At 42.8% G+C, this 22,515-nt stretch overlaps 2 protein-coding genes across 4 annotated transcripts in view; both read left to right on the top strand.

The window, feature by feature from the left end:
* Nucleotides 1–6,954, top strand: part of asic1b (acid-sensing (proton-gated) ion channel 1b) — a 99,568-nt gene extending 92,614 nt beyond the window's left edge. For all 3 annotated transcript variants that reach the window (XM_029149758.3, XM_041070751.2, XM_029149757.3), the window contains 7 exons: nucleotides 16–166; nucleotides 1,016–1,072; nucleotides 1,543–1,696; nucleotides 3,869–3,960; nucleotides 4,286–4,365; nucleotides 4,971–5,072; nucleotides 5,460–6,954. In XM_029149758.3, coding sequence (XP_029005591.1) covers nucleotides 16–166; nucleotides 1,016–1,072; nucleotides 1,543–1,696; nucleotides 3,869–3,960; nucleotides 4,286–4,365; nucleotides 4,971–5,072; nucleotides 5,460–5,555 — 732 coding nt within the window. In that variant the 3' untranslated portion in view covers nucleotides 5,556–6,954. The remainder of the gene's footprint in view (nucleotides 1–15; nucleotides 167–1,015; nucleotides 1,073–1,542; nucleotides 1,697–3,868; nucleotides 3,961–4,285; nucleotides 4,366–4,970; nucleotides 5,073–5,459) is intronic.
* Nucleotides 6,955–10,831: 3,877 nt separating this feature from the next.
* Nucleotides 10,832–22,390, top strand: smarcd1 (SWI/SNF related, matrix associated, actin dependent regulator of chromatin, subfamily d, member 1). The gene is made up of 13 exons (XM_029151565.3): nucleotides 10,832–11,066; nucleotides 14,116–14,294; nucleotides 14,601–14,643; nucleotides 15,485–15,607; nucleotides 16,050–16,172; nucleotides 16,300–16,416; nucleotides 16,651–16,752; nucleotides 16,929–17,090; nucleotides 17,646–17,743; nucleotides 17,977–18,112; nucleotides 19,519–19,641; nucleotides 20,809–20,910; nucleotides 21,056–22,390. Exons 1-13 carry the CDS (start codon nucleotides 10,881–10,883, stop codon nucleotides 21,107–21,109), a joined length of 1,548 nt encoding a protein of 515 aa, XP_029007398.1. The 5' UTR covers nucleotides 10,832–10,880; the 3' UTR covers nucleotides 21,110–22,390.
* The last annotated feature ends 125 nt before the right edge of the window (nucleotides 22,391–22,515 follow it).

Raw genomic sequence — 22,515 nt, forward strand, 5'->3', positions numbered from 1 at the left:
CTTCCCCCCCCCCAGCTGACCTACCTGCCCCCGCCGTGGGGCGACTGCAAGTCCACGCCCATGAACTCGGACTTCTTCAACACCTACAGCATCACGGCGTGCCGGATCGACTGCGAGACGCGCTACCTGGTGGAGAACTGCAACTGCAGGATGGTGCACATGCCCGGTAGGAGCTGCGTCTCTCTCTGTTCGTCACAGTTGTGGGGTTGTTGCGGCTGTTCTTCGGGAACAAACTGCTGCTTTGTGCGAGCGAGCGCTGGAAATTAGACACGGTCACGCTCCAGTGGTTCGGAAAACTCAACTATTTTGCGCGCGCGTGTTTGTGCAGTGATTACAGCTGTCCTCCCACTCGATTTAATCACCGCGTGACACCTCCGACGGCAAATTGAGAGGAAGCGTTTGGATTTGGCCTCTGTTACCGCTCGCTCACCTGTCCAATAACTATTAATGGCGCTCTCTTCGATCAGCGTCACTTTCACAGCGTATGTGCGTTCGCAGATAGAGATACAGACAACCTGGATGGCAATCAGGATTAGCTCCAATCCTACAGTAGATTAATTACCCTGCCCTGTGGATTGGGCTCTGCTGCTCATCTCTTCCAGCTACGTGTCATTGGGAGGGTTTTTTTGTAAGAATATCGACCAAGATGCGGTGAATAATAGCGGCAGGGAAGTAATTTCCTCTACATCTAGGACATGTCTTCTTCCTGTGTTGTCCTGATAGAAGAAGAGGGATGGCTCCAGCGCCGGGGGGCGAAGGATGACGACGGTGACAGAGATTGAAAGGCGTAATGAGTGGCAGCCAGAGTACAAAAGTTAATAAAATCAATTATGAGATACGATCAGAAATCGCAACAAATTTCCAGGCATGATGGAGATAGCGGCGACAGACAAAAGTAATTGCGCGACAAAAGCAAACTCTTGTTATTCTTTGTGGCGCCTTTGAAACGCGGCCCCGTCGCTCGCTTGTTCCCGCGCCGGCTCAGAACAGTGTGTTTGTCTCTGCTTGTCCTCAGGAGATGCCCCATACTGCACCCCAGAGCAGTACAAGGAGTGTGCAGATCCCGCCTTGGGTAAGGAGATAACCCAGTGTGTGTGTGTGTGTGTGTGTGTGCATATCCCACTGTTCGGAGCCACTGATCCAAACTGATAACAGATAATAGCGTTCCTTCAGCCTGATGGTGAGCTCTCTCCACTCGCCTCCGAAGCCCCTTCTCACACTCTCATCTCTCGCCATCAGCAGACACGTTTCAGCCCCTTCTTGTCCGTCCATTCTTTTCTTATTGACACACAACCTCCTGCTCTTTCCCCCGGCGGCCTCTCTCTCCTCCAGCGCGCCTTACGTCCTCTTGTATTGTCTCGTCAGGGTCTCCGGGGTCTCAGCAGCGTCTTTTCTGTTCTCTGCTGGCGCTTTGTTTGTCGTCCCCGCGTGCTGATGAATCGCCCTCTCTCCTTAAGCTGCTCTGTCGCCATCTTCCTCCATGTCTCTCTCTCTCGCTCGCCCGCTCGCTCCCTCGTTCTCCATCTGTACATTATTTTTCAGACTTTCTCGTGGAGAGGGACAACGACTACTGTGTGTGCGAGACGCCGTGCAACCTGACGCGCTACGGCAAAGAGCTGTCCTTTGTCAAGATCCCCAGCAAAGCGTCGGCCAAGTACCTCGCCAAGAAATTCAACAAGACGGAGCAGTACATATCGTAAGTCACATTTTTCAAATCCTGCGTTCATTCGCGATGAGCTCGGATTTGCCAGCTCTTTTCATCTGAATGCCATTCACTCCGGCCCGGACTTAATGCTAAGCTGCTGCACATAACACAGCTGAAGATTTAACTCGCCCATCTGCCGTCTAAGTTGCATTAAGTGTTATTTCAGCCTTATCATCCGTCAGGTTTTACTGCGCCCACAACGACGTCGCGCTGCGTTCGTGTCATAATCAGTGATTGCGCCAGTGTAATATGGATCTGAGCAGAAGGCTTTAATCACAATTATGATCCATAAGTCCCCCACTTTTGAAATGCACCGTGGAGAACAGCCGGCCCAGAAATAGCCAAGTCATTTTGTCCAATCAGCATTGTCTCATAATGGTCCGCGGGTTTGATCACATAATGCGGCTGCACATTACGGAGGCTCTTTGAAGTTACCATGTGAAGTTTCCTGACGCGAGCAAGGTGACATGAAATGACACAATCTCCGCCACACACCTGAAATACGGGGCCGTCGCCGTTTGAAGTGGATTCGGCGCCTTTGCCCGTGCGCAGAATTAAAAGCCTTGCGTAAATCTTTGGACGCAAGGTCGCAGCATCCTCGCCGTTCATTAGCAGTGATCGCTTCACCGCGCCGCCCCTTCAAACAGCACGTTTACGTGTTCAGCTTGGTTTCACCTGCAGCCACGTTGCCTGACGACTTCTCGGCAGCTCACGTCCTCAAACAAGGAATCGAAGGGGGATGATAATAATAAAGAGCTTCCAGTCAGAGCTTCCCTTGATTAATCGACCATGGATTGAGTGTTTCTTTGCCAAATCTACTGGAAAGATCAAAAGTAGTTGGAGAAAATGAAGAGAGGGTGCGATAATAGTTGAATCTTTTATCTATCATTCCCAGCGGAGCGGTTGAGGACAAGATAATTACACCATATGTAGTCAGTGCCGTAAAAGCCTTTCACTTCCCCCTCTTCACAATGTTTTTTATTCCCTGTGGATGGATGTGAATCCGTTTAGCTCAGTTTTTGACTGCCCATAGCTACTGAGTGTCAGTCCGCTCAGCATTAGTTGGAGGTTCTCTGGTGCCGAGTTTAGTGGCGTGAAGCTGAAGCCTCTGTGACAGCGCGCCGTCTTTCTGCCGGGAAGCAGCGGCGGCTCAGGTCGGACGGAGGCCGCGGCCGGCGAGAGCGTCTGACAGCGCGAGCGTCAGTCAGAGCGCAGGGCGACACCTCGCAGAACGTCAGCAATAATGAGGCAAAGACCGCCGAGATCAGTGCTTCCTAACGGGGCGAACGCGAGCCCCGGGGCGACGGTGCGACTCCCTCGGCAGTCGCCAGGAGACACAGCGGACTTAACAAAAATAGAAACTGCCATTTTAGATTTAAATAAACTTTCCTCACTGAGTCAGTTGTGACACATGCACTGTATACAGCAATGTAGCAGATATGGAGCCATGAGAATGGTAATTATGGAAAGTTTATGGTATTTTGTATGGGTGAATGTAAAGCCGGCTCAGCCAAAGGAAATGAGCAATTAAACCTAGCTCTATAAATGTGGCAGAAAAGGTAAAATTGGAAGACACCCATTACTTGGGTTGGTACCCAGCTTAGCTGGTCCTGACAGACGAGCACTACTGAATGGGCTTCATGGTGCGGAGCTGGAAACATCTGATGTGCTTTTATTCTGACAGGCTCTCCGTCTCGTTATCCGTGTTAATTGACAGTTTAGTTTTCCCCTAAGTCTTCAACGGTGTTACTTTTAGCAACATATCGGCACTTGTTTTGATGTTAAATGAAGTAATTAACAGTTCTCTGAGTACAAAACGGAGCTCCACATCCAAGCCACCGTTTTGATGCCTCGGCCCTCGGAGACCATATTCAGGAATCAAAATGACGGCTGCTTGGCCCTGGGCCTTTTACGACGTGCTTTTCATGTGCTGAACTCACGTCTTTCAGGCACTGACGCAGAACGAAATCAAACAGCTGCCATCATTTCCTGTGTTACTCAACGTATTTCCCACCTAGAGGAAATTAGTCGGTAACAGCGGGTTATTTTCCTCTGCGTCCGCTCCGTGATCTGGGGGAAGTGTCGGACTCGCCAGTCACCTCCTCAGACGTGTAAACATCAGAATTTGTGATTCAATTCCACGTGTTTCCTCTGTGTTCACAGCGATAACATTCTCGTGCTGGATATCTACTTTGAAGCCCTCAACTATGAAACCATTGAACAAAAGAAAGCCTACGAGCTGGCGGGACTCCTCGGTAAGTCGGCTGTCAGCCGGTTTTGGGGGGTGTAAATAAAAGCAGCGTGCAGCTTGACAGATGCTTTTTGATCTGAAGCGACAGCAACACAAGGGCATGCGTTTTTATAATGGGGATTCAAGTTGCACAACGCACTGACGTGTCCCTTTAATGCATTATAGCTTGAGAACGTCTGTGTTTTCTGTTGCGTCTCACACCTTTCAGACGTAAACAAAGAGAAGGTGCAGTAGTAGTAGATGCAAAGGTGACCTCTGTGTGGAAGGACTGCACGCCGATGATGTCACACGCTAACGTGCATTCTGCTCTCGCCTCTTTGACTCTTCAGGTGACATCGGCGGCCAGATGGGCCTTTTCATCGGCGCCAGCATCCTCACCATCCTCGAACTCTTCGACTATTTGTATGAGGTAACGTTGTTTCACATGCATCCAACATCTATGGCGTTTGTGAAGACGTACGTCGCTCCGGTGTTAGTTCGCAGAATTGAGTTTTTCACACAGCGCCGCCGTCCTCGCGGGGACATGTTTCGGCGAGCGTGACAAATGCTCTGTCCCTCACAATGGTGGGTTCATCACCGTGTGACAAACACACGTCTTGGCAGCGGCAGCGCGGAATACATTAACATTTTGGATGTATTATATTTTAGATTAGTCAGAATGTCTCTGTCCGTACTCATTAGAGTAACTCTGTGTTGCATGCATCCTCATTTGTTTCTCTTCTACAAACAAGCCTGTGTGTGTGTGTGTGTGTGTGTGTGTGTGTGTGTGTGTGTGTGTGTGTGTGTGTGTGTGTGTGTGTGGAGGGGGGCAATGCAAAGCAGTGACTGCTTGTGTACAGACTCAATGTCAAGCTATATCTGTATAATTTGAATTTCAGTGTGTTGACTTGACTTTGTGAAGGTCCAACGGGGGCTTAAAGGCATTTTTAATGTTTTGTTTTCACAAAGAGCAAATAAACGGCGTTGTGATTTGAACCCAAAAGCTCGCTGACGGCTGCCGCTGCCTCCTTGCAGGTGATCAAGTTCAAGCTGTGCCGATGCGTGAGGAAGAAACACAAAAGTCGCAGCACCAACGACCGGGGAGCTGTCCTGAGCCTGGATGATGTGAAGCGCCATGTGAGTGGGCTGCTGCTAAGCATTCTCCTCCTTGCCTTAAGTGAAGCGATGGTATCGGCAGAGGCTGTGGTGGCAGAAGAGTAAATAGAGTAATCTGAATAGGTGGAGACGGAGGGGAGAGATGCGAGAGGCACGAATGTGATTGCACAGAGGAGGAGCGTGAAGTAGAGGCTGGGATTTAATCAAAGCTGGGGGACAGGAGCGACATGGACAGGCCAGAATTAGAGCACAGCGTAAAAGAAGCTGGTTACTTTAATTGTAAGTCAGAGCTGGCAGATAAACAGGGACGGACGACCTCCTCTGCCTTCGCTGCCTCGGCCGTTTCCTCTCAGCCCGTGGGCTCGCGGCCTTTTCACCTCACGCCTCTTTCTCCCGTTTCCGTTTTAGTCTCCTTGCGAGAACCTGCGTACGCCGTCAACGTACCCTGGCAACATGCTACCTCACCACCCGGGCCAGGGGAACTTTGAAGACTTCACCTGCTGAGCGCGGGGCGAAGCGTCAAAGTGCGTTATGCAACCAAAGCCAACCAAACAACAAGAACTAAACACAGGGAGTGCACGGAACTGATACGGAGGCGCCTTCGACATGGAACCTGAGCAGGACAGACCAGTCATATACTTCCACCCACATTCAAGTGGGGGAGGGTCCCAAATGAAAAATATATATGTTAATCTACTGTTGCTATTTCATGCAGCAACTGTTCTGTTTCTTTGTTTCCTTCTGGAATACTGCCGCAAAGGATGCTCATGGAGAAACCTTGCCAACATGGACGTTTCCTTCAACAGACAAAAAAAATTAAATCCATGGAAAATATAGTTATCACATCATAGACAGCAGTTTAGAAAATAATGAGCCCCTCATGCCTTTATCTAAATCGGTCTCACCGGCCCTCAAGCGGGACCGGTGCTCATACTGCTTACGCCACTGTACATGTAGCAACATCTGTAACTGTTGCAGCACTCCATGAATCAACATCTGGACTCTGTGTCGTTTTTTCGAGAATGTATCTATGTTCACAACGCGTGTGGTGGCGTGTGCAGGGCGGCGGGTTCGTCGGGGGGGTAGATGTGCGTCGTCTACCATTTAGAAATGTACTGGTGAAGATTTCAGGTCTCATCATGTAAATGCATGCTTGTGTTTGTCCGGTGCATGTTTTTCATTTCATTTCAATATTTGATTTCTATATATATATATATATATATATATACATATATATATATTATAATTACCAAGTTTGCCTCAGTGATATACAGGAAAAGGACAATGATACGTGTGTGTGTGTGTGTGTGTGTGTGTGTGTGTGTGTGTGTGTGTGTGTGTGTGTGTGTGTGTGTGTGTGAGTGTGTGTGTGTGTGTGTGTGTGTGTGTGTGTGTTCACGGGGGCCGACATCAGTACCCCGGCAGGTACAGCAGGTGTTTGCGTAACTGGATGAGCTGCACCTAGTCTCTTTTCTTATCCATTTGTTTTTGAGGATCCTTTCTCCGTTTTCACGTGTGCCCAACGAGTCGAGGAGTCCATGCAGCTTCACTTACGCTTATCTCGACCGCAGGATGAGGTGAGGGAAATCATTTTAGGAGGGTTTTTTTTTCTCCGAGAGCCGATTGCTGAAATCCTTGGAGTTTTGTGGGGCTGTTAAACTTTTTCTGTATCTGTGTTCTAGTTGCAAAGACTTATCAAAGCACAATACCGCCAGTATGTAGAGGTAATGAAAAAGACAACGTATTATTCTTCTTGCTATATTGTCATATTATTGTGTTGATTTTTTATTTCTTCTAAAACATATTCAATATTACCTGATAATTCTGTCTCCATCTTCCAGGTAAAAGGCTGATCTATTTAGTTATGGAAGCATTAATAAAATGTAAATATCATTTTGAAAAAGTGTTATTCTTCTGGGCTTTTATTCATATCAGTGAAATGTCTCTGAAGTCTTTATTTGTCCATTTGGTTGAAAAGGTAAACAGACTTGGACTCATGGGAAACTGCTCCAGATACTGAGCAAATGTCCATTCCGAGTAGCTCTCTGAAGATCTGAGTTATCATTCTGCGCTTCATCTGGGGCGTTTTGCTATCTCCATTTCCTCCCATCAGCGTCTCATCTCGTGTTTTGCTTCATCCAACATTTTCTTGGAATTAAACAGCATTAAATGAAAGGTTCGGGGGCAGACATGTGGTATTAAACCAGATATTGCTTATCGGCGTCAACCATTCATTTCTGCTCCAGTTTAACGGCTGCAAGCGGCAACATTGCTATTTTGGCCCCATACTCTTGAAATGTAATTACAGTTTCAGCTGTGGTATGACAAAAGGATGGATGAGAAATATCCTGCACAGCCAGAACAAGTTTTATCAAGATTGTCAGTCAGCCAGAAGCTGCAAACTCCGGACGGCTTCTTTTATTCTACTGTACATCTGGTGCTGCCGACTGCCAAACTTCTATTAGAAAAGCAGTTTGGTGATGCATGACTCTGAATATTGGAGCCCGGTTACACAACTTTAGACATGGTCTGCTCTGAAATCCTGTTTGTTGCGTGGCCAGATGCTACCACTCATTAAGGGTAACTCCGGGGCAAGAAGTTTTTACTTTTGCCTTATCAATATTTCAAGATTTCTTTTAGTGGCAAACCAGACATCAGCATTGTTCATCAAATGTGAACGTGCATTCATATTTTATTACACAGAGTAGAACCTTCAGCTGGTACCCACACATCACAAGTGTTAACCAACTCCAAAATAGGATGAAGACGTTTCTTTTATGTTCTGAATGTCTGTATCACGATTTTAAGGCCCTGGTTGTTTTATTACCATCTGTATCTGCCAAGAAGATAAAATAATCAAAAAAATAAAACAGGATTTTGTCCATTGCCTGCCGGCAGTTGTTTCTTTGTCTGAGAGACTCAGAAGATTGTAGGGAGGGTCAGGATACAGGTGGGCCGGCTGCCCGTGACTGAAATCCTGCAGTAGATGCCGGCTGCATCCTGATAAGGTTCCAGGGCGAAGCAGGTGGGGGCTGTGGGAGGTGGTTCTACCACCGCGACTTCAAAACGGCCACAGTTCCTTGAGGCGAGGATTTTCCGGGGCTGGCTTTAATTGTTCTGTTTCTGACGTTGTAAGCAGATCCAGAAATCTCCAGGAAGAGCAGAGAGATTTCTGTCTCGCAGCTCTGAATGAGAACAAACCTAATTGTGTCCCCTCGTTCAGCTCCCGATAAAAGCAGATCAAGAGATGTGCTTGTTCCACGCTTTCACCTTTGACACGCGGCCAATTTGTGCTCGGAGAGATGCCGCTGCGATGGGAGCTGTCCCAAAGTCAAAAGGCTGCAGCCTCCTCATCTGATGACCGCACTCATCTGCATGGGATGTGAAGGAGGCCGATTTCATGCAGGAAATTTATAATATTTGGTTCCGTATGAGTAATGAGTCTTGCTTGTATTTTCCTCCACATCTGTGTCATTAATCACACTCACAAGCAAGAGCTTTTCAAATCAGAAGTAATTTCCTTTTAATACCATTTTCTCGTCTTATTGTTTTCCCGTTGCACTGATGTTTTTGTTTGTTTAGATTTTGATTTATTTTTGCAGCTTCCAATCACAAAATTAAATCATGCATAACTTTATTTTGACATACGGAACATTAACACAATAGACTTTACCAGCATGAACTGACTAAACTCTAAACTAATCCTATTTCTTTTCGTACTTTTGGGTTGCTGATCTTTCTTTACATAAAATAACTACTGTAAAATGAAATTAGCTAGATGCTTATGGGTATTACACGCTTGCACTAGTAACAACACAATATTAAGCATTAATTTTGAAAAATTATATTTGATGCTGAGAGAGCTGCACATTTTGACAGGTTCGGTGCACAGCCTGGATGGAATGAAACTCAAACTGAAACTGAGGAAAATGAACATATACGTTCTATATGATCTATGTGTTTTAGCTGTGCTACCTTCATGTGACATTTTAGTCACTTTGCACAGTATTAGTTCAAAATGCAATCAAGAAATGATGACGAGTTGCGTAGTTCCGTCAATCAATGCGCACTGAGTAAATGAACCCTGCTCGGTCAACATTAGCCAACATCTCCGGACCTACGCTTATCAGACATGAATTTTAAAGCCGTATTGACACTTCAGCTTGTCTCCTTGCTCTCTCGTCTGCCGGCATGTCAGACGAGTCACGTGCCTGGCATAAATTTATCCTGTCAGATCTTTCAGGGCAATTAGGATTCTCAGCAGTTTGTCATAGATAAAGCTGCGACCCCGCTCCTCTGGGCTCCACTTTACATTCCGCTCATTAAGAGGATTAATAATTACAGCGGTTTCTCAGCGCTGAAGACAGGCTGAGAGATTTCAGGCTGGTGTGTGTGCCTGATTTGTACTTTCATTTGTTTAAAGTTTGAACCCTGATTCATTTGTTCAATATTATGAAGGCTGTAAGGCATAAACCTCAGCTACCATAGATATAAAATTCTCCCTGGAGATGTGAAGACAATGCTGCAAATTAGATACTTTGGGCTCCTATAAATAAGTATTTTGGTACATGTTGGTCCAAAAACATAAGGCATTCCTTCTTCCTTCCTTGTATCTTCACACACACACGCTGATCAAACACAAAGAAGCTTTGCAAACAGATGGCAGGCCTTGGTTTGTACTGTTGTAGAGCCATCCTAATTGGAGGGAAGAGTAATGGCATCAAAGTCTGAAAACAAGAAGGATTTTGATTTTGGGGCTGACTTGCAGGACCCTGGCCGCGCCGCTCTTAACTTGTTGTTTACTTGTTAATACAGAAACCACTTCAGAGCCTCGACGCCTTCTCTCGCTGTCTCTGCCTCCAGATGAAACACAATGGTGATGATACACATTCAAAGGTCATGTAGAACTTTTCCACTCACAAAACTATGCTTTCATGGTGGAGCACAAAAACAAGGTGGGGGCTCATTTAATTGTTGGTGAAAGCCTGCTGGGAAGTAATTTCAATTTGAAGGTCCCCAGCATCTTTGACTGAAAACCTGGTCTAATGACTCTGTAGGGTGGCTGATTGTATATGTTGTGAGGTATTTTTACAGAGTTAAAAAATATTTGACAATAATAAGCATTTAACAGGTAAAAGTTTCTGTTATATTATTATTTCTGTCTTCTGTGTAAGTTTGACTTTAATGCAGTTTGTAGTTTCTGACAGACAGAAGCAGTGCACAACAGTGCAAACAAACCCAGACGCAGTTTGTTTGCTTTGACTTTGCTACGTTTGTGCCATTTACCAATTGCTTTGTTGAACTTTCTACTTTATATATTAGATTGAATTGATGTGCCGCTATCTTTAGTAAATAAATAGATAAGTTAGCCCCCAAAAATAAACGTCAGATTGCTATTAACGAAATGTTGACTTTGATGGAAATTCACTACCTGGAAGGAATTTAAATAGTGAAGGTTACTCTTTAGCTGCAGTATTGAAAAATTGCATTACTGCATAAGTAATTATAATAAAATCATAACACATTGATTATTTCAAATCTGTCATTCTTCAGAATTATTATTTTTAATCATGAATTGAAAGTACCTTTCAATTTATGCTTTATGAATATAGGACTGATTCAGATAAAAAATAATAATCCCGGGCGGAAATAATTTACATTGATGAACCATTAATATAATAAACCAAAGACTAATATCTTCGTCATCATCATCGTCACGGTTGATTGCGACGCCTCCAGCAGGGGTCGCTGCGGCATCGTCAGCATCACGAGAAACGGCGTTCTCGCGGTAACTCCGTTCGTCTACCGGCGGCGACATTCAGAGAGGAGATGGCGACCAGAGGGGGGTTCCAGACTGCGCCGACGGGAGGAGGTGGCGGAGCAATGGGACCTGGACCACCAGTACCTGGCGCAGGACCGGGCATGGGACCTGGTACTCCTTCTGGAAGAATGGGACCGTCGCCGGCCGCACAGAACCACATGTACCGCTCCCCCATGCCCGGGCCTGGGTACCCGGTGAGATATCTGTGCATCTTTGCTGCTGACGCGCTAGCCAGTCCGCTAGAACAAAGCCTCTAGCCGCTGCTTTGTTGCTGGAAGCTAACGCGCTAGCGTCATTAGTGCCAGTTCAGCTCATGTGATCCAGCACCGTGGCCGCAAAGTACTTTCATGACAGAAGCGTTGTAACCGATGGCTCCGACTCAGTTTTAGTTTGTCAGTTGTTTGAAATTGCTAACCGTCCCGCTCGCTAACGCTAACGGTAGCGCTAGCTAGTCACAGTAGCTAATTAGCTTAGGGTGCTAATCAAGCTAGCAGTGTTTCACTTAGTTTTCCTCGCTAAAAGCACAAGTTGCGCGCTTCTAATGGTTTACAGAAAACGCAGAAAATATGGCCAGTTCTCACACGTGTCTTGGTTGAAGCCATTGTTGAACGCGGAACTTTAAAAGTTATACTTGAGTAACATTCATCGTCCACTTTGAATGAATAGGCTGCACCGAGTTGCACTGGGTAGCGATGCAAATTGTTATCATAGGTAGAAATAGTGATTGGATGTTCAGAGCTGGACAACACTGCTCCGTGCTTGTGAATGTTTTCTTTTACCTTGTGGCTGCAACAACAGTCTGGGTTTAATAGATCTTCACTTAAGTGGCTGGCCCAGACTATTTAAAGGCCACAGAAACATGGTTGCTTCACATTAATGTTTTTTCTGGCATTTCAGAGCTTTCATTTTGCATGCAGCGCTGTAATTAACATAATAATGACGTCATGTATGTGTAGGATTTGAAGATGACTAAAACAGCATACATTTTTGCAGCTTAAGCAGCTGCATTAAATGTGTTGCTCCAAATGTAATTGCAGCAACATTTTTTTTAGCACAAAGGTTTAATGATGTAGCGTCTGTGGTGTTATTGGGTTTTTTTTGGGGTCTTAGATATTCGTAAAGTAACTGCACTTTCTCACGCTAAGCATTTGAAGTCAGATGTTGGTAATTGAAATAAATAGAAGCCATCATATTATGAACTGAAGCATTCTTAAATATGGTGCTTAGGTTTGATGATATCAGTGTTTTCTCACTGTTTTAAAGAACAGCTCACTGTCATTTCGTCCTTGTGCCAAATGTTACACTTCAGATGTGCAAACACAACCATAGTGTGCTAAAATGTGGTGTGAATACATGCTTTGAGTATTCATCTGCTCATATCACCTCATGCACACGGAGCCTGCGGTAGATGGCACAAGCTTTAGTTTAATTTGAACCATGGGACACCATTTGTTTGCTTATATAGCACCACCTTGACTTATAAAACATTTTCTAGTAGGATCAACATGACATGTGATAGTGGACACTGATGGTAACAAATAATAATAACTAGACTAAAATGCACTTTACAGTTTACCCAGCGTCTGAGCAAGATCCATTCTAAAGTTTGAATTTGATCATGCAAATACATATGTACGTTGTATTTTAAGTTTTGTCTTATTACTATTAATATTTTTCAACATACAGGACTGAATCTGCTTTGACAAAGCAATGTTTGCCTCTGTTGATTGCGATAACTTAAGGATATAAATGTGGTCAAAGTTGTTCCTGCAAAAGAGTTGTGTAGAGAAACCTGAAAAACAAAAGGTTAAAATAAACAAATCATTTACCGTTAGATTGCAGCAATTGAAGAGCCTGCTGCTTAGCTACGCCAACACAGTTCAGTCAAAGGATGTTACATCTTTAGAAAAATATCTTTTTTTTTCCCGTGTTGAGTCCTTGACTGCTTTCACTCATACGAGCAGCCTTTCACAATGTAGTAAAAGAAGCATCTCTCCCTCAGTACTGCAGATCTTCAGTTGTTCTCGGGTCCAAGGTTGTGCTCATGGATCGCGTAAAAAGCACTAAATGATCGGCATGCAGTCCCTTTCTGCCCACACTGCGCTTTGTAGAGAAAGCAGAGTGCATTCATCTGGCACATATTGTTGACAACTCGGTGTGCATTATTTTTCCTCCTTTTCAACCTCCACCAAATACTGAGCAGTGGGTTTTTTACCTTCATCTCTCTCATTCGTTGGTGCGACTGCTGGATGGAACACTGCAACCAGGGCTTTGATTTTCATTTGCCGTTCTCACTCATGCAGTCAGATACAAGAAGTCGCCTGTTTGAGTTTTTAGCGCATGGTTTGGTGAGTTGGTAGCTTGTTCTGTGTTTGATTGTTTGTAGGAGCTGGTATGTTAGTGGTTGCTACCTGTACATGTTGTGGCATTTGTATTTCATGTGTGTCTGTGTGTGGTCTGTAAACTGTGCAGGACTCTGTCTTAGATTTTACACCCAGAATTGCTTCTAAAGCTTGTTACATAAATTGACCTTGGGCATACACTTCAGTAGTTGCATTTTACAGGTTTTCAATTAGTGAAAGTAAATTAAGTTTAAACATTAGTTCCATGGATTTGCAACAATAATTTGTTTTTCTTGCCCCCAGTATTTATTAAAAGGCATGTGGTGTCCACAGATTTCACTGAAGTCGCTTTTTTGACTAAGATTCATGGGCTTCTTGCTGTGTATCTAACCCTGATGTATGGCTTGGGTAAACAGAGCTTAGTGTTCCGCTCTTGCTATGCCGTGTTCAGAGAAACAAATATCATAGCGATGCATTGTAATCTCAGCCACAGCAATAGATTCATCATTGTAGTTGCAATAAATATGCTCTGAAAGTGCACCGGCAGAGCAATGGATATGTTCCCACCCACCACCGGTTTCCAAAAATTACACTTTGCAGTGTGTAAGATGGTGCTTTCAAATTCTGCGAAACGCTCAAATAGAAGATAAAGTGCTTCTCACACTGCAGAGACAGATTTTATTACATTTTTGAACATTTGACATAAGCTGTAATTCAGAATGTTTAAAGTATTAGACACCAATTAATGTTTTGTGCAGCCATCTCTACTTGAAACAGAAAACTAGTACCAGATATATTCAGATTTAAACTGTATAGATTTATTCTTTCCAAAACTCACTTTATAAATACATTTAAATAAAATAATTAAATGACAAAAACTTCTTTCTGCGTATCTTTGCAGAGACCAGGCATGCCTCCATCAAGCCGTATGACCCCACAGGGACCAGCAATGGGCCCCCCAGGATACGGCAACAGCCCAGTGTCTCGGCCGGGGATGCCCGGTGTTATGGACCCATCTCGTAAGAGGCCGGCTCCCCAACAGATTCAGCAGGTTCAGCAGCAGCAGAACCGCAACCAGCAGTAAGTCTCCCCCCACCAGTTATAGTATTGTAATAGATGTTTCTTTCTAATAACATAACTGCATGCCCAGGACTCCTTTAAATGCAACATCATGATGTTTTCTAAACAATTCTCATCTTAGGTGCAGAAAATGGAGACTTTTCAGATTATGCACTTTAAATATCAACACTTTAAATGTGACACAAAAGGAGCTAAAATGGATTTTGTTTGGTTTCCACAAGAGCAGTTATATAGTGTTGTCTTTTTATTATTAATTTTTTGTCACCCTGACTCACACTCACCTAGTTTAATAATTTGTTTTTACAGCACAAAGAAGAAGAAGATGGCTGATAAAATTCTACCTCAGAGGGTGAGTGGTAATCAAAGTGCAGCGACGGAAAGCTATTAATTCTGCTGTTGAGCACTGGAGAGACTAAATATGCAGTTTGAATTTTAATTGTGGTAACGCTAAGCAAGGTTGATCCTTAAATAGTGCTATTTAAACAGTCAGATTTGACATTTTAGGCAGTATCATTCTCGTCCAGGGTGGTGGACAAGAAAGATCTTTTTTGCTCTTTAAGTTTATTTTCTCCTAATTCTGGAAGATGAGTCTGTTGTTGTGATCGTGAGGGAAATTTGCCAGAGGAAGCAGTGTTATTCATAAACCCCCTAATTATTCAGGTTTAGTCATGTTTTGAACAAAAGATCATAATTAAATTAAACTGACATTTAATTAACACTATATGTAATTTGTATTATACATAGGTTATTGATTTATTGTTTTGATACTAAAATGTTTTTTTTGCCATTTGCCCCTTCACAGCTTTTTTGTGTTTTAGAATAAAGGACCGTTGCCAGAATAAGATCTTGTTAATCTTACTTGTCTTTCTGACTGTGATATCCTGATACCTGAAAGCTGCTTGGTCTGTATGTCACAGGTTACAGGTTTCCCAGCAATGAAGGCTATAGCTGCAGCCTTGGCACATGAAGTTACCAATTAGGATGCTGCACCTGACTGCTGACATATTTCTGTCCCTATATTTTGTCATTGAGACGCTATAGGTAGACAAGTGTGCTGCATTGTGTTTGTATTGTTCAATGTCAGTGGAAAGAAGCACTATGCATTATGTATGCAGTCTCTGGGAGCTTAAGCGTGGCATCTATCAGTATGCTTTTCTGCTGTGAACACTATTTTATTTATTCCCTCCCAGATCAGGGAATTGGTTCCAGAGTCTCAGGCTTACATGGATCTGCTGGCTTTTGAGAGGAAGCTGGATCAGACTATTATGCGCAAGAGGTTGGACATTCAGGAGGCCCTCAAGAGGCCCATTAAGGTACAGTTCAGTTGAACTCTTGAAGCTGGTCAAGTAAAAGTCCTCTAATATACCTTTGCTAATGAACAAATTCATGATCCGTCCATCCATATGTTTTACATTTGATATGTCAAGGTTCATTTTGCGTCTTGTTAAACCAGGCTTCACTGACACTCAAAGAGAATGTTTTGTTGTTTTGCATACTGGGTAAATCTTTTTAAATGTGTACACCGAGTTGGAATGTTCTCCCATTTAGTGCAGATCCATACATTGAGGCTAATTAGTCTCCACACAATTTATCTTTGTCTCAAGTAAAACAGACTGTAATGAATAAAGCAGGTGGTTACTAATGGGATTTTAAGGAGCACTTTTGTGTAAAAACCTGGTCGTTGTCTGCTGTGCTGATTATTAGTGTGGAGTTCTGATTGCACAGCTGTGTGTGTCTTTTAACTGCCCTTTTTAGCAAAAGAGAAAGCTTCGTATCTTCATATCGAACACCTTCAACCCTGCAAAGCCTGATGCAGAGGATGGAGAAGGCACTGTTGCATCATGGGAGCTACGTGTTGAGGGCCGTCTACTGGAAGATGTGAGCTCAAAAGATAAAATATTATGGTTTAGTTTCATAAAATGTTTTTTTTAAATGTCAAATGTGTTAGAGGAGGTCAACCTGATAAGTCTTGGCTGTAGTTTTGATTTATTCTTTCTATTAATAGACGGCTGTGTCAAAGTATGAAGCCACCAAACAGAAGAGAAAGTTTTCCTCTTTCTTCAAGTCCCTTGTGATTGAGTTGGACAAGGACCTGTATGGTCCAGATAATCATCTGGTGGAAGTAAGTTGTTCATGCATTATAAAATAGGCATTTAGAGAATATACACCATTTACTTGTTTGCATAATATTTGCTTTTAATAGATGTATTTTCCATCAGTATTTGGTATTTCAGCGATCTAATATTGGTACATTTATTTTTTTTTCTAAACACACACAGTTTGTTTTTAATGGATAAGGTTTCAGATGTGACTTTGGTCAGTTTGCTTGTTATTAGAATATTCCTTGTTGTTTTAGTGGCACAGGACTGCCACCACCCAGGAGACCGATGGTTTCCAGGTGAAGAGGCCAGGTGACGTGGGTGTTCGCTGCACTGTCCTGCTCATGCTTGACTACCAGGTAAATGCTCATGGGGTTGGCTTGTCTTTCGGGAGGTCGTGGCTTCTCATGGTTTTCTTTCAAGTGAATCATTTAGTAATAAGACAATATGACAACAGTTTTCATTAATCCATTAGCTCAACATTTAACAACGTTGCTCCAGTTAACTTCCATGATTATTTCTACGTACCAAACAGCCCCCTCAGTTCAAGCTGGACCCCCGACTGGCTCGCATGCTGGGTATCCACACCCAGACCAGACCAGTCATCATTCAGGCCCTGTGGCAGTATGTGAAGACCCACAAGCTTCAGGATCCTCATGAGCGTGAATTTATCAACTGTGACAAGTACCTGCAGCAGGTCAGTAGAGTGTTTAATGGATTTGCCCTCCTGACAGTAGACAATACCCAGTGGAAAGCAGCTCTTATTTGTCCTGTTGAGTTCCTGCACTTGATGTTGTACAGTGACTTTCTCGCTGTCTCCTTTTATGGACACCCCCCCTTCAGGGGTGACTGTTTCTCAGTGAATTCTTTTCCTCTCTGCCAACATATACACAGCACTGTGGAAGGTTACTGTTAAACAAGGTTGACAAATGATATGCATTTCTGTTAAAGCCTTTGAAAATGTGGATGTTTTGACAATTTTAAACCAGGGCTTTGTTCACCGACCTACAGCTAACTAATGTCTGTGATAATTAAACATGATTGTTTATTTGTTTGTACTCACATTATTGAGTCGTCAATTTCAGTAAGTTCAGCGTCACCACATTTCATAGATAATTGACTGTGTCTTGGCTCAGAGAGGCCAATAAAGTCTCTGTGGACTACATTTATTATTGCTGTGCACATTTTTACTTATTACTGACCATTTAAAAAAATAAAAACAATCCCCCTGATGTGTTGTCCTCCTTTACAGATCTTTGAGACCCAACGGATGAAGTTCTCTGAGATCCCTCAGCGCTTGCATGCACTCCTGATGCCTCCAGAGCCTATCATCATCAATCATGTGATCAGGTAACTGTTACGATGGGAGACTGAGTCGAGGGAGTCGCTGGGTTTTGTGGCAAAATTAATGGGAAAACATGCAGAAGGTAAAGCTAAATTAAACAGCAGCTTTTGTCCATGACTGTTAGTGGAAGTTATGGTTATTCTAGTTTTCCAATGAAAAACGTATAATAGTTTTACAAAATCATTTTTTTCTGATGTATTGTAACACATTACCAAGACTAATGTGTATCTTTCTATAGTGTGGACCCCAATGACCAAAAGAAGACTGCTTGCTATGATATTGATGTGGAAGTGGACGACACACTGAAAACCCAGATGAACTCCTTCTTGCTGTCCACAGCCAGCCAACAGGAAATAGCAGGACTGGACAACAAGGTACAGACCCCACCCGAGCAGCACCAGCTGTTCTTTTATCCGAGGTTACCGGGTTTGTCCCCAAGAGTTTTAAACAGAACCACGTTCCCACAGTGGGAGTTGTTTCCTGTTTTCTGCAGGTTTTAGGAAACAAAAAACCTAAAGAAAACTGTGCAGTGTTGCAGTGGCAAAAAGAGTGTCTGCTTTTGTCTTGTTGCTTGAAATGTTGCTAATTATTCTGCTGTATCCAACAATCAGTTATTTCACAGTTGCTGCAGTGACTGCTTCCTTGTGCTGTAGCTACTCAACCCTTTGCTGCAGTAGAGGGTGTGAAAACAGACCCACAAGGCTGCAGTTTCGTAATTTGACACGATGCCATATAAAAATGTAGTAGAAATCTGAAGTCCAACAACCTAACTGTAAACATTCATATAGGAACGCAACAAAACAAGCATCTCAAATTTGGGACAGTTTCACATGTACCTGGTCAAATTCTCAACTGTGTTATCAATGTTATTATGATTTCTTCTCAGGTAGTTTTGAGAGAAGCCAGTTCCCTCAGACGTCCCACTAGTCCTTATTATTATGTTGACTGTAATCACACTGTTAAGACGGGACATTCTTCTGTGAGACGCCCTCCTGCGTCTTCTTTGTCCTCAGGCTATTCAACAATATATCTACGTAAAGCTTTTTGTTTTTTTTTTAAAGGACTGTTATTGTTATTATTGTAATGGACAGTGAAGGTGTGCTGTTGGCTTGGGTCTTTTAGTATTTGTGCTGACTAAAGTAATGAATTGGACCCATGCATGCAAAGCAGCAACGTTTAGTTTTGCCTGTGCTCCTGCCTCACTTAAGCAAGTCATTCTTATAACTTCACTGGTTGTTTTTCATATGTAAATGTGTTTTTCAGAAATCTGCTTTTACTCAGGAGCAGTTTGTCAGTCTTGGTGGATTATGATTTATTGAATGAGACACAATGTGCTTTACATTTATATTATACAAGTCTGTATTCCCATATGGGAGGTTTCCACTTACATTCAGTATTACTCACAGAGCACATTATGTGTGTCTGTGACATTTTGTTGTTGGTTTTTCTTTTTCATGATGCTGTTTTGAAGATTACTTTAACACTGTAAATTTTACATCCGTATGTAAAAGCTCGCAGTCATCCACTTCCCTGCCTTTCATTTTTGGTTTATTACTAACTCTGCCTTTGGATCAGTCAGGTGTTAAAGCGGGTCCTTCACGCTTCACTTTGGTTTGCTGGCATTCAAATTAACTAGTTACATGTGTAAAACAATGAATTCTGTACTATATTAACCACCAGTACTCAATGTAGTTATTCACTCTCTCAATGAGTTTGATAAATGGCTTCAATTATCAGTTGATGTCTACCTAATTATTTAAACCTTATTAATTCCCCTCAGATCCATGAAACCATTGAGACCATTAACCAGCTGAAGACCCAGAGAGAGTTCATGCTAAGCTTTGCCAGAGATCCTCAGGGCTTTATCAACGACTGGCTGCAGTCGCAGTGCAGAGATCTCAAGGTGAGTGTCTGACTTGACCTAGCACTGATTATGTTATGCATGTTTTCCTTCATGCTCAAGCTGGCACATCTTTGTTGTCATACTCTCTATCCCTGTTTTTGTCTTTGTGATATCCATCAAATACAATTTATAAAAGCAGGAAAAAATACCTTTTTTTTATATTAAACGGCACAGTGTTAGCAGTAGCTGTTTCTCTTTGAAATAAGTGGTAGCTTTGGATTTTTTCCTTTTGTGTGCAAGCATTGAATTCGGGTACCTCCTAAAGACAGGAACATGTCAAAAATTCATTTAATTTAAAAAGGAATGTAATAGTTTGCTAGACTCTAACGTGTTTTGAAGAAAGAATTGTTGAGTGACTTATCACTGAAGCAGATGTTCTGTAAAATAATGAACCTTGAATCGGTTATAGGCATCCAAGTATTTATAAAATGCTAGATTATATCTGATGACTGATTACCCAGCAATTTGTTTGTATTAGTGTATTTTGATACAAGGCATATGGCGTTGTGATATAAATGGAAAATAATTCATGCTTCATGCACCTTTTCAAGGCCTTATCTGTCCTAGTTTTCATGGATTTCTTAGATAGTGGTTTCTTTGTTTAAAATAACATTGAAGACTCAACATTGTACAGGTTGTACAAACTAATGAATAAGAGCAACCTATAGGGAAACACTAAATGATATGCAGTAAGAAGATAAAAATAAAATATTTTATCTAGTGACTTGACTTTATTTGATGAATCAGGCAGAAAAAAACAAAAAAAACAAAAAAAAGACTCCTACTCTTCAGGATAGGGTTCAAATAGAGCATGGAACATTAAATAGCAGCCCTGACTGGATGCATGCTGGCCTCCTGTCAGCTGAGTGAGTGATTAACTGCTGACCAGGTGAACCCACCTGCAGTGTTTGTTCAGCTCAATCTCAATGAAACTAAACGGATTGGTCTCAGGCGGAGCGGCTGCTCCCCCAGCAAAAGCTCAGTCAACCTTTACCCCCACCCCCTACAGTTTGTGACAGTATGTTCATCATGGCTGCAGCCATTGTTTAATCCAGTCACTGGCTGGGGGTTATTTATCCTCCTTCCAAGGTCTTTCTCTCATTCGTTTATCAGCCATGAGACGTGTTGGGTGGTGTTTTGTCTAATAATGTAATTTGCTCTCAACAGACCATGACCGATGGCGTAGGAAACCCAGAAGAAGAACGAAGAGCAGAGTTTTACTACCAGCCGTGGGCTCAGGAGGCAGTCTGCCGCTACTTCTATTCCAAGGTAACATCTTTTAATTTCCTCCTGTGTGTCTTAACAGTGGTTCAAAGGCAGAGACCAATGGCTCACGCGTGACTATGATGGTGATTTCCTGACTTCTTGTCTTGTACTGAAAGGCTCTTAACTTAGTCTCTGGAATGTCTTTTAGGTCCAGCAGAGGCGACAGGAGCTGGAGCAGGCACTCGGCATCAGGAACACCTAAGGAAATGTGGTGAAGCCTTGTGTGTGAACTGAGTTATCTGACAAACTTAGAGACATAGATAGTAGATGGCTTTACCACTATATAGGATGATGTTGTTTTTCTTTGGTCACCTGCTGTTTTTTTTTTTGTTTTTTTTTTTTTTTTACACATTTCTTGAATGCTTCGTTCTCTCACACCACCAGACCTCCTTGTATCTCCTTTTGCATGTATAAGCCGTACCTGGAAGCATTCCTTTGAGTTTTATAAATTGTGTCCACACAGAAATTGGAAAGCAGACGGAAGATTGTACCTGGCAACTTTTTAATGCAGTTTGTCCCTGGAACAAAAAAAAATCTTAAATCAGATAGAATGTGTTGACTCTATTACGGCTCTTTGTGCCCATATGGGAAAGTAAATTTACATTTTACACTCCTAAGCCAGCCCCCAGGTGCCTGCCTGTACGGTTAGATATCCGTTGTGGTTGTTTTTGTGATCTGTCAGGCTGATTTTCTGCTCTTTGGCTAAGTTCTCACGGTTTGATTTGACAGGTTGTGCTGCAGTCTGCTGTACTGAATAAGTTCAAAAGTTCAGTCCTGCCAAAGTATCCATTGTGGCAAAGCGGTTATTTCTTTTGGTGCCACTTATGAGGCTTATTCCCCCCCACACTTTTTTTAATGATCCTTGTTTTAAAAATGTATTATCAGTACTTGTCTTGTTAGCTAGTACAGATTATCGAGGAAGTAGCTAGTATGAGTACCTCTAGTCTATATAGTTTTGTAAATACTCGGCAGGCAAAACTAAAGATGGATGTGAAGTCTAATTGTATCTTATCCTGGCAGAGCTTTTTCTTAACTCTTCGTCTACGCTCAGATAGTCGGACCAGTATTTATATTCGTCGGCTCTTGCTCTGAGTCCAGAGATTCATTTTCAAACTACGTAAAGCAACAGCCGACAAACCTGCTTAGTTTTGTGTGTATTAATTAAGAGAAGCCATAAACACTTGAACAAACTCGGCCTCATGCGGCCGAGCGGTTTTAAAGAGTCGTAGCTTCTTCGTACACTGACTGAAGACTGACACTTTGTGCATTAAATAGTCGTTTTCCTGTTGAAGGTAAAAGATGAGTGTGTGCATTTTATTAACAAATTCCAAGAATACACTAATGTGGGTTTGGGGCCAGTCGCTCGATGGGAAGCCAGCGGTGGGACACTGGGAGGGGGGTTATAGTGGACTTTTTCATGGACCAAACCTATTTTTCTGTATGTTCTTATGTTATAATAAAGACTAAGCAAAATGCACCTGCAGGTGGGAGCGTCTGTAAATTATTGTGCTTATTGAATATAAAGTATTCAATAAGTAATAAGCGAATCGATAAGTATCTGTATTCATTTCTAGGAAATAATTCCTCTTCAATCTGTATTTGCACGTA

This window comes from Betta splendens, chromosome 5 (assembly GCF_900634795.4).
Source record: "Betta splendens chromosome 5, fBetSpl5.4, whole genome shotgun sequence".
In the NCBI taxonomy this organism is placed as follows: Eukaryota; Metazoa; Chordata; class Actinopteri; order Anabantiformes; family Osphronemidae; genus Betta; species Betta splendens.

Bases quoted from the DNA above. Each gene is read 5' to 3' on its own strand.
- smarcd1 (XM_029151565.3), top strand. From the start codon at position 10,881: ATGGCGACCAGAGGGGGGTTCCAGACTGCGCCGACGGGAGGAGGTGGC. The intron at 14,295-14,600 runs GTAAGTCTCCCC...TTGTTTTTACAG, and splicing joins CAGCAGAACCGCAACCAGCA to CACAAAGAAGAAGAAGATGG. The intron at 14,644-15,484 runs GTGAGTGGTAAT...ATTCCCTCCCAG, and splicing joins ATAAAATTCTACCTCAGAGG to ATCAGGGAATTGGTTCCAGA.